This window comes from Solanum tuberosum, unplaced genomic scaffold (assembly GCF_000226075.1).
Source record: "Solanum tuberosum cultivar DM 1-3 516 R44 unplaced genomic scaffold, SolTub_3.0 scf00237, whole genome shotgun sequence".
NCBI lineage: Eukaryota > Viridiplantae > Streptophyta > Magnoliopsida > Solanales > Solanaceae > Solanum > Solanum tuberosum.
The window spans coordinates 181908-198968 of NW_006239161.1; the positions used below are offsets into that span (position 1 = coordinate 181908).

A 17061-nucleotide genomic window follows, 5' to 3' on the forward strand; every position below is an offset into this window, starting at 1 on the left:
TGTGCCTTTTAAACTCTTACATTTAGTAATGGAGCCTAATTTATGTCCGATCCTTTAGTTCATCATTCTATCCCACCACCAATAAGCACGATCTATGAATAGCTTTGTGGCTAAACTACTCGTCGGTTAGGAACTTTGAAGATATCAAATGTCTCTTTAAGTTTTTGGATCCAATCAAAAGTATGCTTCCAGAAACCGCACTATCATTCCCATTGATTAAGAAAGATCCATTTCTTTGAGTTCCCTCTCCTTATCACATGTGTTTCATATTGCCACTCATACCATGTATCAAAACATCTTTCATTTGATGAACTCTTCTTTCACTTCCTTCCATGGATCACCACTTGGAGTCTCATTACCATTCATGTCTACCTTCTAACTCCTTGTTCCTACAAAATATATACTTGAAACAAAGAAGATTCGTTAGTTAAAAAGGATCCCTCACGAATCACTTCCTTAGTGTGTCACTCAAAATTCATATCACTCAATGCTCGTGTTCATACCCCAAGCTGAAGGCTTTATGACCATCCTCAAATGAGCTTCACCACTCTTTGCCTTTTATTTCTCATGAGATGTCCATAATTTCTTCAAGAACCAGTTAATCTCAGATCACTTCAAGATTCAAGTATCGATTCAAAGTGAAGTTATGTCAATAACAAAGGAGGACAAATAAAACTAACTGACTAGGAATATAAAATTACTCAATAAAATAAAAGAGAATATATGTTTATGAAAGGCTGATTAGCTTGATATTATTTGATTGGTCGAATCTGAGATGGTTTAGACATGTAAAAAAGAGAGGCATGGAGGCCCTAGTGTGGAGATGCGAGAGGTTGGCCATGGATGACTTTAGGATAGGTAGAGGTAGGCCAAAAAAGTATTGGGAGTGGTGATTAGACATGACATGACGTAGTTGCACCTTACCGTGGACATGACCTTATAAGAGGTTGTGGAGGACACAAATTAGGTAGAAGGTTAGTAGGTAATAGAGCATTGTCTCGCTTATCCTTCTATACTAGTAGTTGTAGTATTTTTTCAGTAGTTTCTTGTCCTTCGATTTCTGTTACCATCTATTGTCTCTTGTATTTTGATTATCACACTATTTTGTTGTGGTTATTGTTTTGCTTTCAAAATGCTTTGCCATACTTTTTATAGTATATTGCCATGATTTTCACTTCTGATTAATTTCCTTTTTGATTTGTTTTGATCTGCTTTTCCTTGAGTGCTGAGGGTCTATTGGAAACAACCTCTCTACCTACCATGGTAGGGGTATGGTTTGCGTATACTCTACCTTACCCGGACCCCATTTGTGGGATTACATTGGGTATGTTGTTATTTGATTGGTCTAGTAAAGTGATAGTTATTCTATTTATTGTAATTGGCCAACACTAAAGTAATCAGTGGATGATTTCTTGCATGTGTTTTTTCTTAAACATTTTGCTGAAATGACCTGACATATACATATACATATACATATATATATATATATATACATATATACATATTTACATATATATATATATATATATATATATGTGTGTGTGTGTGTGTGTGTGTATGTGCGCACGCGTGTGCATGTGTTTGTGTATCTATACAATATGTAATGTATATTGTATGAGTACATCAACTTTAATTCCCTCCCTTCCTTCTCTTTTTTGCTTCTGAATGTGTTGGTGCAATTTTCTGCTCATGCTTGTGACAGTGGAGGATGGATGAAGTTGAGAGAAGAGAATTTGCTGGGAAAAAGGCCAAACTTGCTGCTGCAGAACTTGCAAAATTATCAAGACGTGTATGTGGTGAGTGCTTTAACATCTTATATTTGAAGGACAATGAAGCTCTGATTATATTTGTTGACAATTTTATTGAAGCAAAAAGATATAAGAGTCTATTACACTCGATTATTCTTAGATATTGATTGTACCGAAAATATATAAACATAAAAGAGAAGAGGTTTCGACTAACATGTTGAAAGTTATTCACAAGGCTGAACTCCAATAGCTACAACACATTCAAGCATGGGTAGCTTGGACCCTCATTCAATATGCTCAATAAATGTGTATAAGCATACCAACCATACTGAGTTATGGCACCAAAACCTGATTTAGATAGAATCAAAGCTTAAATAAACAATAAAATGAGAACTAACAGATAGAGGGATATGTGCGTTTTGAAGGTCCAATAGCTACAATACATATCCAAGAATGGGTAGCTTGAACCCCTCATTCTAATAAACTGTCACGACCTAAAGTACACCATAGGTGTGACATGACATATAAGATCCCGAGAGGCCCTACACAAGCCACTTGACATTCATACAACACAATATAATAAAAATTACGAGAAATTAAGCAATTGGTCTCATATCATAAAAGAGTTTGACATAAAAGTGGTAGTCTAATCATAGTCTTGACAAGCCACTCTAATACATCAAAAGAGTGGTTGGGACGTAACTCATACACCACGCGCCTGAAAACCAAAGACATAAGAAAGCATAGTAAAGGTGACATGGTCCTCAGAACATGAGGACTCACCAAGTCTTCAATAATCAATCAATCAACTAGCCATGAGCGGGAGGAGAAGAAGCGTCAGTCCTTACATTATTAAACAATGTAGGCACAAGTATGCATTTAGTACATTCCATGTATTAAGTATGAGGGACATGCATAAAAACGTGAAACAATAACATCTGAACATTGTATTCACTATTCAGTTTGCTGCAGCGAAATAACCACGAGCTCTGTAAGTCCACTCAGAACTAGGTCCATTTAGAAGTTTTTGTGGGTTACTATACTGTTAGATGATTGATGTCAAAACTTAAAGGTACTTTCTGTTTCCTATTTTTATCGCACTACTGAATGTCTACTGTGCTTTAACTTAATGTAGCTATTTTTGGCTTACAGTTTCATGTTAAGCTTGTGTCCTGAACACTGTAACTTAGTCTGCTTTCTCTTAGTAGAGATCAATACTTTGATGTTTGTATGTTTAATTTTCTATGTTCTTTTGTATACTTCTTAAAAAATCTTTTGGGTTTTGCAGATAGTCAGGCTGGAAACTCATTTACTTCATACATTACTGCAAAGGTTGTATATTTTATTTGTCGAAGGCACTGACTGATCCTGCTGGGATCTTTTTTCCTTGCAAATTTCTTTGGCTTGGTTGTGCTATTTAGTTGTATATATACACAGATTTTCATTCTTCCTCTGATACTTTGTTCCTGATTTCCTTCTTCAGATCCTTGACAGCATTCAGTTGTCCATCAGAAATGTTCATGTTCTTTACCGTGACATGCTGACATCTTCGGTATTGTCTTACCTAATTGTCTTTGAGAATCTTTATAATTCCTTGTGTAGTCGATTTACTTTCCATTTGAATTCTTGAGCTTGTTGGGCTATTCTCTTGGTCCTTAGCTTTCAGATTTTTGGCAATCCTTCATTGCTATGTTTTCTCTGGGCTTCTCTCTCATCTCATTGTGCTACCTGTCCCTTTTTGGTCACCTAATATCTTGGATGAAGTAGAGAATTTTGGCCTTTATCAGGTGCCCCATTCACTTGGCCCAAGGCGGGGGGTTCTTCTTCTAGATTGAGACTAGACAAATTCCTAGTGTCTACATCTTGGGAGGAATTGACACCCAATGTGATCCAGTTTTCTCTCCAGCGATTGTTATCCTACCATTCACCATCATGTTGGATGGAAGCAGAGGAAGACGGATGAGATCTCCTTTCAGATCTGAAAACATGTGGCTAAGTGTGTCGGATTTTGGGGATAGAGTGGCTGGTTGGTGGAGGAGTTATGCACTGGAGGGGAGGCCTTCGTATAGGCTTGCCAAGAAATTGAAATTGGTTAAAAAAGACACAAGTGTGTGGAATTAAGAGGTATATGGGAGGGTAAAAGTGAAAATGAGGGAGGTTATGAATGAAATAGGGGAGTTAGAGAGGATAGAAACAAGGAGCGAGTTAGAGGGGAGTGAGAAAGAGGGGTTGAAGAGGAAGCTAGCTGAGTTGGCTTTGGCTTAAGAGGTTAGCTAGAGGCAAATGCCGAGGGCATTGTGGTTGGAGGAAGGGAATTCAAATACTAAATTTTTTCATAGGGTAGCAGTCTAAAATAAGAGAATTTCATAGAGTTGGTGGAGGTAAATGGGGTTGTGCATTTGGGAAAGAGGAAGCAGAAGGGGTAGTAGATTTTTACGAACATTTTGTTCAAAGACGAAGCGACTTGGAGGCCTAATTTGGGGGGTTTAGACTTCGATCACATCAGTGGGGAGGAGTGTGTGTGGTTTGAGAGGGAAATCGAGAAGGAAGTGAAAAAGGCGGTCGAGTGTTGCGTGGGTGACAAATCTAGGGGGCTTGATGGTTTCTTGTTGGCTTTTCTCAACATTGTTGGATTACAGTCAAAATAAAGGTGATTTTGAAAAAAGTTTGAATGCTTTGTTTATTGTCATCATCCCTAAATGGGATGGAGCCTCAAGCATGAAGGATTATAGACTTATTAGTCTAGTTGGAAACTTCTTTAAGATCATCTCTAAGGTGCTTTCCATTAGACTTAAGAAGGTGATGAACGAGACTATATCTATTTCCCAGAATGCTTTTGTGGAGAGTGGACGAATTTCAGATGCAATCTTTGTGGCAAATGAAGTGGTGGATTCAAGGAGAAAGCAAGGAGTGCTAGGTGTATTTGCCAGCTAGATCGTGAAAAGGCCTATGATCATGTGAACTAGAGTTTCCTAGATGTTGTTATGCTGCTAATGGGTTTTGGGGATAAACGGAGAAAATGGATCAATTTTTGCATCTCTTCAATGAGATATTCTGCTTTGGTGAATGACAATCCTTGCGGTTTTTTGGGAGCTCGAGGGGTTTAAGACAAGGGGATCCTATTTATCCAATGTTGTTTTTCATAGTAATGGAAGTGTTGAGCAAGATGATGGATCGAGCCGTCACGGGATGATTCATTAAGGGTTTCAATTTTGTTGTTGGGTGTTGGAACTCTTTCGATTTCTTACTTGTTGTTTGCGGATGATACTCGGTTTTTTTTTTGATGCAAATAGGACCAAATTAGATTATTTAGGCCAAGTCCTCACTTGGTTTCAAGTGGTGTCAGGCTTTATATTAATTAATTTAAGGAAGTGCGAGATTATTCCCATAGGTGAGGTGGGTGGCATTGAATCTCGGTTTACCATTAGGTGCTTCAAACAAGAATCATACAGTGTGAAATTTGGTTCTTCAGAGGATTGAGAAGATATTAGCAGGTTGGTCGAAAAGCTATCTATCCAAAGATGAAAAAGAAGCGCTCATTAAGAGTACTCTTTTGAGCATTCCTACTTATTACATGTCTTTGTTTCATGCTTCAGCTTCGGTCTCAGGAAAGTTGGAAAAGATCCAAAGAAATTTTCTTTGGGATGTGATCGATGGGGAGGGTTGACATTAAAGAGTTAAAGGTGTTTAACAAAGCTTTGTTAGGCAAATGGATTTAGAGGCTTGGGGTGTACGTTAATTCTTTCTAGAGAGGGATGATAATTGATAACTACAGAGCTATGGAAGGGGAATAGGGAACTAGAGATGTGACTATGCCTTCTGGGTGCTATTTGTGGAGGAATATCTTGAAGGGATGAGATGAATTAAGAATAAACATCTCATTCAAGGTTGGAGATGGAAGGAGCGTAAGATTTTTGGAACATAGGTTGTTTGGAGACAATTTATTGAAAGATGAGTTCTGGAGCCTATACAGAATTTCTTGCCAAAGAGACTTGACAATTCAACATATTAGGGGGACACAATGTTGAAAGACTTTTTGGGACTTTAGATTTAGGCGGGATTTCCATGACGGGGAGATGATTGAGTTTCAAATATTGTTGGCTTTGCCCCATATACAAGTCACAAAGGTAGATAATCCCAATGCTTTGTGGTGGAATACGGGGAATAATGGTATGTTCTCGGTCAAGTCTTTTTTTATAAAAAATCCTTTTGGTTAGGGAGGAGGATGTTTTTCCTTGTAACATAGTTTGGATACCAAAGGTACCTAGGAAGGTGTTTTTTTTTTTCACTTGGTTAGCTATTAGAGGGGTGATCTTGATGGCGGAAAATCTTAGAAAGCAAAAAGTAGTTTGTGTCAGCTGGTGTTATATATGCAAGGAAGCAGGCGAGGATGTGGATCATCTTCTTCATTGTGATTTTACCATGAGGTTATGGCGGGATATGTTTAGGTGGTTTGGTACTTTAAGGGCAATGCCAAGAACTACGAAAGAGTTGATATTTAATTGGCAAAGCGGGAGAAAGAGGAGAAGACGCAGGGCATGAAACATGGTTTCACTCGCGTTGATGTGGGTGGCATGGAGAGAAATATGAGTGCTTTTGATGGCGTAGAGTCGAGTTTTTCTCAATTGAGTAGCCTCTGGTCCTTTATTTTCTTTTGGTGCACCTATAGAATTCCAAGTTGTTTAGGAGATTGGGTGGAGTTTGCGAGAATCATTTATTATTGTAGATTCTTTACCTTTTGGTATACCCCTTGTATACGGCCAGCTTTTTGGCCATGTTTATGAATGGAAATACGTTTACCTGATCAAAAAACAAATTTGGCCATAAAAGGTGTTACTAGTAATAAAAGAAATGTAAGACACATTTATGGGTTTCTCAAGGAAGAAGCCATTTATGTGCTTTTCAATGTGGGTTCGACTTTAGTTGAGGAAGATGATGCTTATGTCAAAAGAACTTTTTAGATTTTATAGGCAGAAGTGCGATTTGAATTCTACCTTTGAATAGGATAAATTTATTTGCATGTTAATGTTTCTTGATCCCTTTTATGTGTTCTTAACATTGCTAAAATCCATGGCAGAAAGTTACATATCTTGTCTTTGCATGTCATTCTGCCTACTAGTTCTCTCATTTCTATGGCTCTTACCATGAACAAATGTGCTCTTCCAAGGCTTTTAAACAAATCATAGAAGGAGTTTAATCTTAACCAATACTTGCTATCAATTTTTTTTATGACAAATGGTGAGATTTCTGGCTACAATCGTTCTCTATTCCAAGAGGATGCTATTTTAGATCTTTCAAGTAGATCAAGAGCTCTAGGTGCAGAATATTATCTGTATTTTGATCATTTACAGTTGAACTTTACCTTTTTCTCACACAGAGAATCTATAAGACAGATGTAGTATTACTCATTCTTTTTGAATAAGTTTTCTTCTGTATAAACAAAATATTACCAATGAACCTGCCTCCGTCTTCTGTAACATCTTTTTTGTGATGAGTATTTCTTTAGCCATTTCTTTGCCGGAGTAGGGGGCTTAACTGTAACTTTTTTGGTTCAGGTTACTTGTAAGAATTAAGTGAAGTGTTGTTTATTTCATTTAGTGTCTATATTATTCTAAAATGTTCTGTTATATTAGTCATCATTCCAAGCAATTGTTTCCTTCTCCGTCAGGCAGTAACCGTGTTTGGTCTGAAGCTGTCAAGTTTGACAATTATGAGGCAACTAATTAGGTATGACTCTGTCCTGTATTTTTTTTAATAGGTGTTGTATCTTTTTAACGTTCTTTGATGCAGTCACTTACGTTGATGAATTTGCGATGCTTAAAAAATGTACTGTTCTTTCTGTAACTCATATTTCTTATGCATGAGATAGTCTATTTGTTGCGGATAATCTTGTGTTCTTCCTTGGAATTGGGATCCTTTAATACTTAAAAGGTGAGCCGTGATAATAACCAGCAAGTATTAGGTTGACTTGTCTGTCAATTTGCACATATCTATATGCTGTTTGGCCAAGCTTTTGGGAGGCTAAAAATGCTTATTTTTAAAATAGTGAGGTGTTTGACCAAGCTTTTGGGAGAGAATAAGTGCTTCTGAAGTTGTTTTTCAGAAGCTAAAAAAGGTCAACTTTTCCCTAAAAGCACTTTTCAGCAAAATACACTTAGAAGCACTTTTAGAAAGCTTGGCCAAACACAAATTATTGCTTAAAAGTGATTTTTAAATTTATTGGCCAAACAAAAACTGTTTCTATTACTATTTTGGAAAGCACTTATCAAAATAAGTTGATTTTAGAAGCTTGGCCAAACATGCTACTAGAGTCAAGATTTCAATGTGCTGGAGTAGTTGCTTTGGTTTAAATTTTCTTCCAGATTGCGATGTTGGAGAGGTATTCAGTATGGTCCTGTATTTGACATATACAGAAAGGAGATTTATTTGTCATTGTCTATACTAGTCAATCTTATTAGAAACTTAAGGTTATTAATACTTTGAAATTGCGGGGATAACTTTTTTCTTTTCCAAAAACAATTTTTTATCTGTCTAACAAATATGTACATGTGTTTCTCATTCAATAAAAAACAGAATATGTGCTTCATTTGGGCAAGGGTTATTTCGTCTGCTAATACTTCTGCAAAGCATTTTTTTGGTTTATAAGAATCAAAACCTGCACCATTTGTGTTTGTTTAAGTGTGTGACCATCTCATCTAAAAGCTTAAGTTGTTAGAGCGAACACATTTTTGTTTACTTAAGTAGTGTCTTTAACAATGTCATTTGTCCGAGTCTTTTGATATATTGGATGCTTTGACCCTTACTTGTCCTTTGTCCATCGAGCACAGTTTTATTAACTTAGTTATTTTCTTCAAAACACCCCCTCACGTGTGGACCTAATTCTTTTTCATGGTCCATTTTCGGCTGCAGTGAGACTTGAACCCAAGAACTGTGCCTGCTTTGAATACCATATTGAAGTGTGTGACCATCTCATCTAAAAGCTTGAGATGTTAGAGCGAACACATTTTTGTTTACTTAAGTAGTGTCTTTAACAATGTCATTTGTCCGAGTCTTTTGATATATTGGATGCTTTGACCCTTACTTGTCCTTTGTCCATCTTTTAGTGGGAAAGTTAGAGATGGGAGTGTCAACAAACTTGTTGAAGTTAAAGGATTGGAACTCTATTGTAATACCTTACAAAGTAGTCATGAGGTGATGAGACACAATGCAGTGGATTCTAACAGTCAGGCTAGAGAATCAGAAGCAAATAATGACAGATGTATGTTGGTCCCGCTAGATGTAACTTTGTCTCTTTCGGTATGTGAATCTGATACTTAATCTTTCTTCTTCTGTTATTTATTTATTTCTTTTGTGTTTTGAATTAAAAACAAAAAGAGAAGTCATACTTGAGTCTTTAATAATCTCCATTATCTAAAATGGCTTACTTTATTGCTTTCTATATTATATAGGTTAAAATTAACTGGACCACTAATGTGCTTCCCAATAATTGAAATATAAGACATCTCATAAGTGGTTCCATACCTTTTTTCCATGCAATACATCCTCCATAAATTACTAACTCAAGAGCACTTTTTATCCAACATTACTTAACCATCATTCAACTAAACCTCAATTCCAAGTTAGTTCGAACGAGCTATACGAGTCATCTGTATCTATTCTGCTCTACTAAAGGTGCATTTCATTACTTAACAACTCCCTAAAATGGCAGTTTTGCATCTCGAAAAATGAAAATATGATGTAAGGATGCTTCTATTATGATGGACATCCAACTTCTCATCTTGCATTTGAATATTAAATTTGAGTGGTAGAATCCCATGAAGCTTTATTCTTAATGTGCTATCTCTAAATCGTTCAACAAAAGATGCACTGATGGAATAACCAAATTCTTATCTCGCATCTCATTTCCATCTGAATTCAAGCTTTACTATTTTTGATATGCAGATGAAATATGTTTAGCAGAGTTACCCAGTACATGTACTGGTGTGAGGTATTAGGCAGTGGTGGAGTAATCAAGGTGCACGGAAGTTGGCCTGGACTCCACCTCTATCAAAATATGTCACTGAGGAAAACTAGTTGTCATCAGGCTAGAAGAGATAAATTTTGTTCTGAAGATTTGTCGAGTGAAATAAGAGGCCTATAGCCTTACACCACATAAAGGACAAGTACCACTCAATCCCATGTACTGCGTTTTAAGAGAAAGTGATCTTGAAAAGCTCCAAGAATATACCACACCGCAGCCAACATTTTCCCTTTCTCTAGAAGCTTTCCATTGTGGTTATGAATATCACACCAACGCTTAATGCTTAAAACGCACCAATTAAACCTCTACTACAGGTTTTCCTTCATTTTTGTACTAATAAGTAAAAACTATGGTTCAACATGACTTTATGCTCTAAATAGCTATATAAACATTTTCATATATAGTTTTGGTTTTCTTTTCCACATGGGAAATTTACCTGACTTAAATCTGTATTAGATTTTGACGAGTTGATTAATTTTTAAATAGGCTCATGTGCACTTGTTTTGTATTACACGGTGAAATTAACATGTTTTTTGTTTGTAAACTTCCTGCCTTTTCATTTGTTTTCTAATGAGCTGTTATCCATTCTTGTATAGGTGAACCGTTTAGGAAGGCTTGAGAAAGATGTTCCTCAATACTTCATAAGTGTAGAGTTGAATAATGTGGTTAGTACAGGATATTTCCTACTGTGTCAAAGAATTTCATTCGCCGTTCATTAACATAGTTGCTGATCTCTTTTCTCATTGCATATTAGGTTGTTTCACTGGATGAGATTCAAATACAGCAGATCTTGAGCATTTGTGATTATTTGCTGACATGTCAATTGAGAGAGAAGTAAGATGTTGTCACCTTTTGCCTTGAATTTTTTTAATCATATCCAATAGTTTTTCATTTGTATCAGCTTTCTTGTAGAAACCTTTTCTTTGAGGATCACAATAGTTTTACCTTGAACTATTTTGTGTTCACTCAGACATTGAGAGATTTTCTTGGACTTTTTTCCTGTTTCCCCTTCCCATCTTTTATAATGAAGGATATTTTATTGATGAAAGAAAGATTGAGAACTAGATGTCCTCAACCTAGAAACAGTTACTAAGTTCCATCGCATTGCTGTTTGTCTCTCAACATCTCCTATTAATATATGATCTAAAATTTGTACATATTCATTCCCTTGAGCTTCAGCTTTCTCAACCGAATTTTTGATTCCAACAACTTAAAAGGAGTCTGAGTACTGTTTAAGCTGTGCTGGTCGATATATTTTCATGATTAGCTGAGCTGCTAAAATCTTATTTATGGTGTAATGACCCAAAAATGGACGTGATGACACTCGTCTTATCCCACCATGACAAGTAAGCCTAAAACCCAAATATAACGATAAGTGCGGAAGTAAAATAAGAATGATATGTTTAACAACAAATAATAATGCGGATAACAAATCAACTTAATTAAACCCCCAAAACCTAGTTGTCACGTGTACAAGCCTCTAATGTATTACAATAGATTTGAAAGAAAATGCAAGTCTCAAATGATGTTATCTCTAAAGTAGAACAAGATCATAAATAGGAGTAAGAGGGTCCGCTGAGATGACAAACAACTACCTCACAAATCTCCACAGGAAGCCTCGGACAAGAAGAAAAAGTATCACGAAGATCTAGGCTCGTAACCTACACAATTGTAGAAGCAAGGGGTGAGTACCAAACCACACGGTACTCAACAAGCAAACTCCTAAACACAAAGCTAAGGGTATAGAATACGAGTACTTCTACCACCACAACTGAACCTCCACAACTATAACCTGCATAAAACCAGCCCAACCTAACAGTTCACAATTTCAATAACACATAGTTCAACAACATCACTTTAACAATTATAGGTCAGCCACACACAAGATCAAGTTCACCAATCACAAGTTCCACAGAAAAGTAATTGCAAGTTCATAGATGAAAAGATGCGCAATGTCAAGTATAGTAATGCATGTATGACCTAACGATACACACCCGATGTCTCTCAATCCGAGACCCATGGGTGATATATATTTCCATGGCTTCGTTGCGGCATTCGACACGACCCTTGATAATAGAATCTGTCGCGGCGTGCGACACGTCCCTCGAATCATAATATGCGTTGTGGCGTGTGACATGTCCCTCGAATCATAATGTCCGTTGCGACATTCGACACTCCCCTCAAATAATAATATCCGTCGCGGGGCGCGACACGTCTTTCGAAATGGTACATCCTCTTTAATTGTTTATTCTTCCTCAATTCATGTAACACTTGTCACAATCATGTCTCAGAACCAATGCAAATGACATGTTCACACAATTAATGAGAAGATGACCATTTCCATAACAATGCACAATTCACAACAACACAATTGCGATACAATATCAACAATGAATCAATAAACCTTTCAAACCATTCTCAACACATCACACGTCAATATAAAATTAAGTTGCCTTTTATTACCCCTTTTTCTTCATTAGGATCATTCAATATGAACAAGTCAACCCATCACCAAATTCCATTACCCCCCAACACATACCACAAAGAAATACACGATTCTATACACTTAGCAAGGGTTGAATCAACAATTCACTCTGGGACTCGAGCCTTCCCCTTTCGTTGGGCTTCCAAATCAATGCAATCTATTCAAATAAATAATCACAATAAGATTTTGAAACTAACAACACCCATATTAATATTTATCTAGATTAGACCCAAAACTCACCCAAATCTATAATCAAGTTCCTAATCTTGAAGCCAATTAACATGTCAACTCTCGTATTTCTCAAATTTCAAGCTCAGGGTTAAGTCTCAATTCCTTCAAATAACATAACTCTAATGGAATCCATATAATACAATACATCTAATATTTAATTACTTATCTCAATATATGAAAACTTAAATCATAATATGATGACCACAAAATAATTCTTATTTAATACATAACCCGTGACTTCTAACAACGAACCAGTACTAATCAAGTTTACTAGGAAATATTCAGAACATTAACCAATTCCTTTAAAAATATCATTTTCCAATGATTACCTCATCATGTGTCTCATTTCCTATTCAATTTTGTCATCATTACGTAGTTATTGGTTAAAATTTAATTGCCCACTACTTTTGGCCTAAAGATTTTCACAACAATACTAATTCAATTGACTTTGTTCCTTTTCCTTAACAACTATTATATTAATATACTAATGTAGATGCAATACAATTTTCTATACACATTGAAGGAGTAAGGGCGTTGGTATGCTTTTACCTGGAAAAAGATGTTACCGTCTTGTGTTACGCCGCCTTCACCTATTTGAGCATAGCTCATTAAATGCTAAAATCCTATTTAATTATTCTAATACCTAAGTTAAGTGAAATAGGGTAGTAATTAAATTATGGACTTGGCCCATTAACCACTAATTAAATTAATTATTTAACAACTACCCGTCAACTAATTAACTATAGTGAAACGAATAGTTCCAAAATTCTCAAACCAACTTCACCGACTGATCGGAAATGACTCGGGGAAACTATCGGGAGGGATAAAATGGTAATTTTATATTAATGACCTTTTGGGTCATTACATATGGTGAATGAAAGAATCTCTATGCAAATAGAATTGTGTGTTAAGTTGTTGTTTTACATTTTTAAACAGCTTATGGGGAAAGCCTGCATTGTCTGTTGATATTCTCATCTCCATAACAACAAATGAATTTTGCAATAACAGAAAAGTGATAAATCCCCAATACATGTAACTTATTTATGTTAGAACTGAGCTATACTGAAATATTACTCTCCAGAAAGCTCAACAATGCTCAGATGGTATAAATTTTGTGCACCACAAAAAAATTGAAAATGTTAAAAATGTTGTGATGCTTGGAACAGTATCCCTCTCTATTAGAATTGAACACTGCGTCTGTATTTCATGGACTGAAACAAGGGAGTGTGATGTGCTATCATTTGAAAGTTACGCCAAAATTTATTGGGTAAAGCATGCAGCTGCATACATGTAGCCTGCGTATTTCAGGTTTTAATGACATCTCCACATGTTTTTTCCCTCTATTTTTTCAGTTCGTACAGCGACAAGTATCTTGATTAAGCTTTACTTCCTTTGATTTATGTGCAAGATATAGAATGTGATGCTCATTAGAAGTACTACTTAGCTTAACACACTCCTAAATGTTCCTTATATTGCATGGCTTCGTATTGGGATATCAACACATGATTCTCCACTAATCACATCTAATCATCAATGAAATCCGAAACTACTTGTATACAGTAGTTTTCCTCCACTATATCAATGAATATGTTAATTTATCGATTAAAGGTTTTGAATATCTGCTCCGAACATTTCTGTGTTTCGTTCTATATTTAGTTTAGGACATGCTTTTCCTGTTTTTCATCCTATTCTTTTTTTTTTTTTTTTTTTTTGTTGCTTAAACATCCTATTCTTTCTTACTTCTTGGGTAAATATCCATCAGATGCATCAGAAAAGATTATCCTTTCTAAATTGTTGATGTTCTTGTAAGTGGTTCTGTTGTCTGTCCATTGTAGGTATGGACGGTTTCGTCCTTTAGGTAAAAAGATTAAAGGCTGGCAAACAGCATGGTGGCAGTATGCACAAAAATCTGTTTTACTGGATGTTCAACAGAGGTTGAGGAGAACTTCTTGGAAATACCTTGGAGAGAGACTGTAAGTTGATCTTCTCAAGAAACTTTTCTCCAATCAACATAGCAAAACATTTGAAGGACTTCCTTTTTTGTTTTGTTTATTAGATTATTTAGATGTAAATCCAGTACAGTTAATTGTTTGACATTTCATTTCAGCTTCATGTTCTTTTGCACTTTGTGAATGTTGAAACTCAAATCCTCCAGCTACTCATTATCAAAAAGGAAACTTATTCACTAGCCGACGGAAGTTTAATGATTTTTGATACCCTGGCCTGTCTTTTTGTCTTGGCATTCATGTGCCACTTGTGTTGGATGGAATTAGGTATGTCATTACTGTGACGAAAAAGTCCAGTGATGCACTCCTTTTTTTTTCTTAAATCAAGGGTTTCATTGATAATAACAAGGCCAACTTGGCCGTATACAAGAGATATACCAAAAAGAGAGAACTACAAAATATGGTTCTCTCCAAAAGTCACCCAATCCTCTATATAAACATAAACTACATGGGTGTACCAAAAGAAAATAAGGGATTGGAGACTACTCCTCAATTGAGGAAAGCTCATCTCTAGCCCTTCAAAAGGTCTCCTATTTCTCTCTTTCCAAATGACCCACATACATTAGAGCTAGAGGGGTAGCATTTCACGCCTTGTGCCTTCTTCTCCTAGCTCTACTTCCAACTGAACATCAACTCCTTCACTGATCTTGTCATTACCCAAGTGACATCAAACCATGTAAACGTATACTCCCATAACCTCGTGGCTAATTTGCAATGTAATAAAATATAATCCACATCCCCACAAGTCTCCTTACATAGGAAGCACCAGCTTATGTGGACAACCTTTTCACTTCTGAAGGTTCTCAAAATCACCCTCTAGTAGCTAACCACATGAAGAAGCACATCTTCCTCGGCAGTTGGCACCTTTGGTATCCATACCGCACCATATGGAAAAACATCCTCCACCCTCACCAAAAGTTTCCCATAGAAGGACTTGATAGAAAACACTTTGTTATGCCCCAAAGCATTGGATCCAACTGGCTCACATTGCTTTTGGAGTAAATCTAGCAATCTCTAAAGCTGTCATCTGCCAGTCCTGAAAATTCCTCCTGAACCTCAAATCCCAAAAGTTCCACCCCCTTGTGTCCCCCTAACTTGTGGAATAGATAATTCCCTTTGGCAAGAAACCCTATACAGTACTGAGAATTCATCCATAAGCACCAAACTTCCACAACACTTTTTGCCCCCCAAAACCTAACTCCGTTCCCCTCCCAACCCTAAAAGTAATTTATCATTGAAAGCATCCCACCCCTTCATTATATTCATCCACACACCACATTCAAAAGGCATAGTAATCCCTTTTGTTCTCCACCCCCCTTCCATTTCACCAAAGCTTCTCCCTCCATCCCAAATCTCCACAACCATTTACCTAGATGAGTTTTGTTGAAAGTTTTCAAGTCTTTAACACCAAGTCCTCCCCACTGTTTAGGAGATGTCACAAATTCCCACTGAACGAACTGAAACTTCTTTGCTCCGTCCGCCACATTCCAAGGAAAATCTCTTTGCAACCTCTCCATCATACCTATAACCTGGGAAGGTCTATTGAACAGGGACATGTAATATGTAGGGATACTCGATAGCGTGCTCTTAATAAGCATTTCTTTGCCTCCTCTCGATACGTATCTTTTCTTCCACCCTGCCAACCTCTTCTCTTACTCTATAAATGACCGGATTCCAAATGGCGAGATCCTGGTTCGATGCGCCCAAAGGTAATCATATGTAGGTAGTAGGGAGAGCCCCTACCCTGCACTGCAAGACTTGGGAAAGCATGTCAATGCTATCAACTGCCCCAACATGTATGATCTCACATTTGCTGAGGTTAATTTTAAGCCCTGAAACCACCTGGAACCAAGTTAACACTTATCCAAGATAGTCCAGTTGGATCCCATCAGCATCACAAAACACCAAAGTATCATCTGCAAATAAGAGATGGGTGACCGACATGGTGCCACTGCCACTAACCACAACCCTTGATATGATCGCCCAAAACATCTTTGTCCATCATCCTACTTAGAGCTTCCATCACCAAGATGAAAAGCATAGGTGATAAAGGGATCTCGCTGCTTCAAAATCCTCATGCTACCAAAAAAACTGTCACGCCCCGAGACTACCCCTGAGACGCATACACGGAACCTAGGACCACAAGTGATCCCAAGCTGACCCTGCTGGCATGATCATGAGCATACTAAAGATAATAAACTGATGCGGAAGCTAAATCATAAATAAAAATGAAAAGATGGGGAATACCCATATACTATAACTGAGATATATGAAAACTGATGAGTTTAATACAAAGAAGATATTAACTCAATACTAAGCTGAATCTAACTATGTCTGAAATAAGCCTCTAAACTGACTAGAAATGTTGGGACATGCCCCAACTAGATCTAGCAAAACTGAAACTAAAGACTAAAAGCGATAAAGATAAACATGTCACTAGTCCTCGAAGAATGAGGACTCACCACTGATGCTGCTGAACTGAAGATCGGGAATCGATCTAAGCGTGATCTGGATGCTGAGAACCTGAACCTACATCACGAGAAGATGTAGCGCACGTATGCATCAGTACTT

At 36.9% G+C, this 17061-nt stretch overlaps 1 protein-coding gene across 3 annotated transcripts in view; it reads left to right on the forward strand.

Annotated features, from left to right (window-relative positions):
* LOC102596584 (uncharacterized) overlaps positions 1-17061 on the forward strand; it is an 81799-nt gene that overhangs the window by 7371 nt on the left and 57367 nt on the right. For all 3 annotated transcript variants that reach the window (XM_015313193.1, XM_015313194.1, XM_006356871.2), the window contains exons 4-11: positions 1703-1796; positions 3037-3080; positions 3232-3300; positions 7417-7475; positions 8852-9044; positions 10365-10433; positions 10523-10602; positions 14320-14457. In XM_015313193.1, the coding sequence (XP_015168679.1) occupies positions 1703-1796; positions 3037-3080; positions 3232-3300; positions 7417-7475; positions 8852-9044; positions 10365-10433; positions 10523-10602; positions 14320-14457 (746 nt within the window). The remainder of the gene's footprint in view (positions 1-1702; positions 1797-3036; positions 3081-3231; positions 3301-7416; positions 7476-8851; positions 9045-10364; positions 10434-10522; positions 10603-14319; positions 14458-17061) is intronic.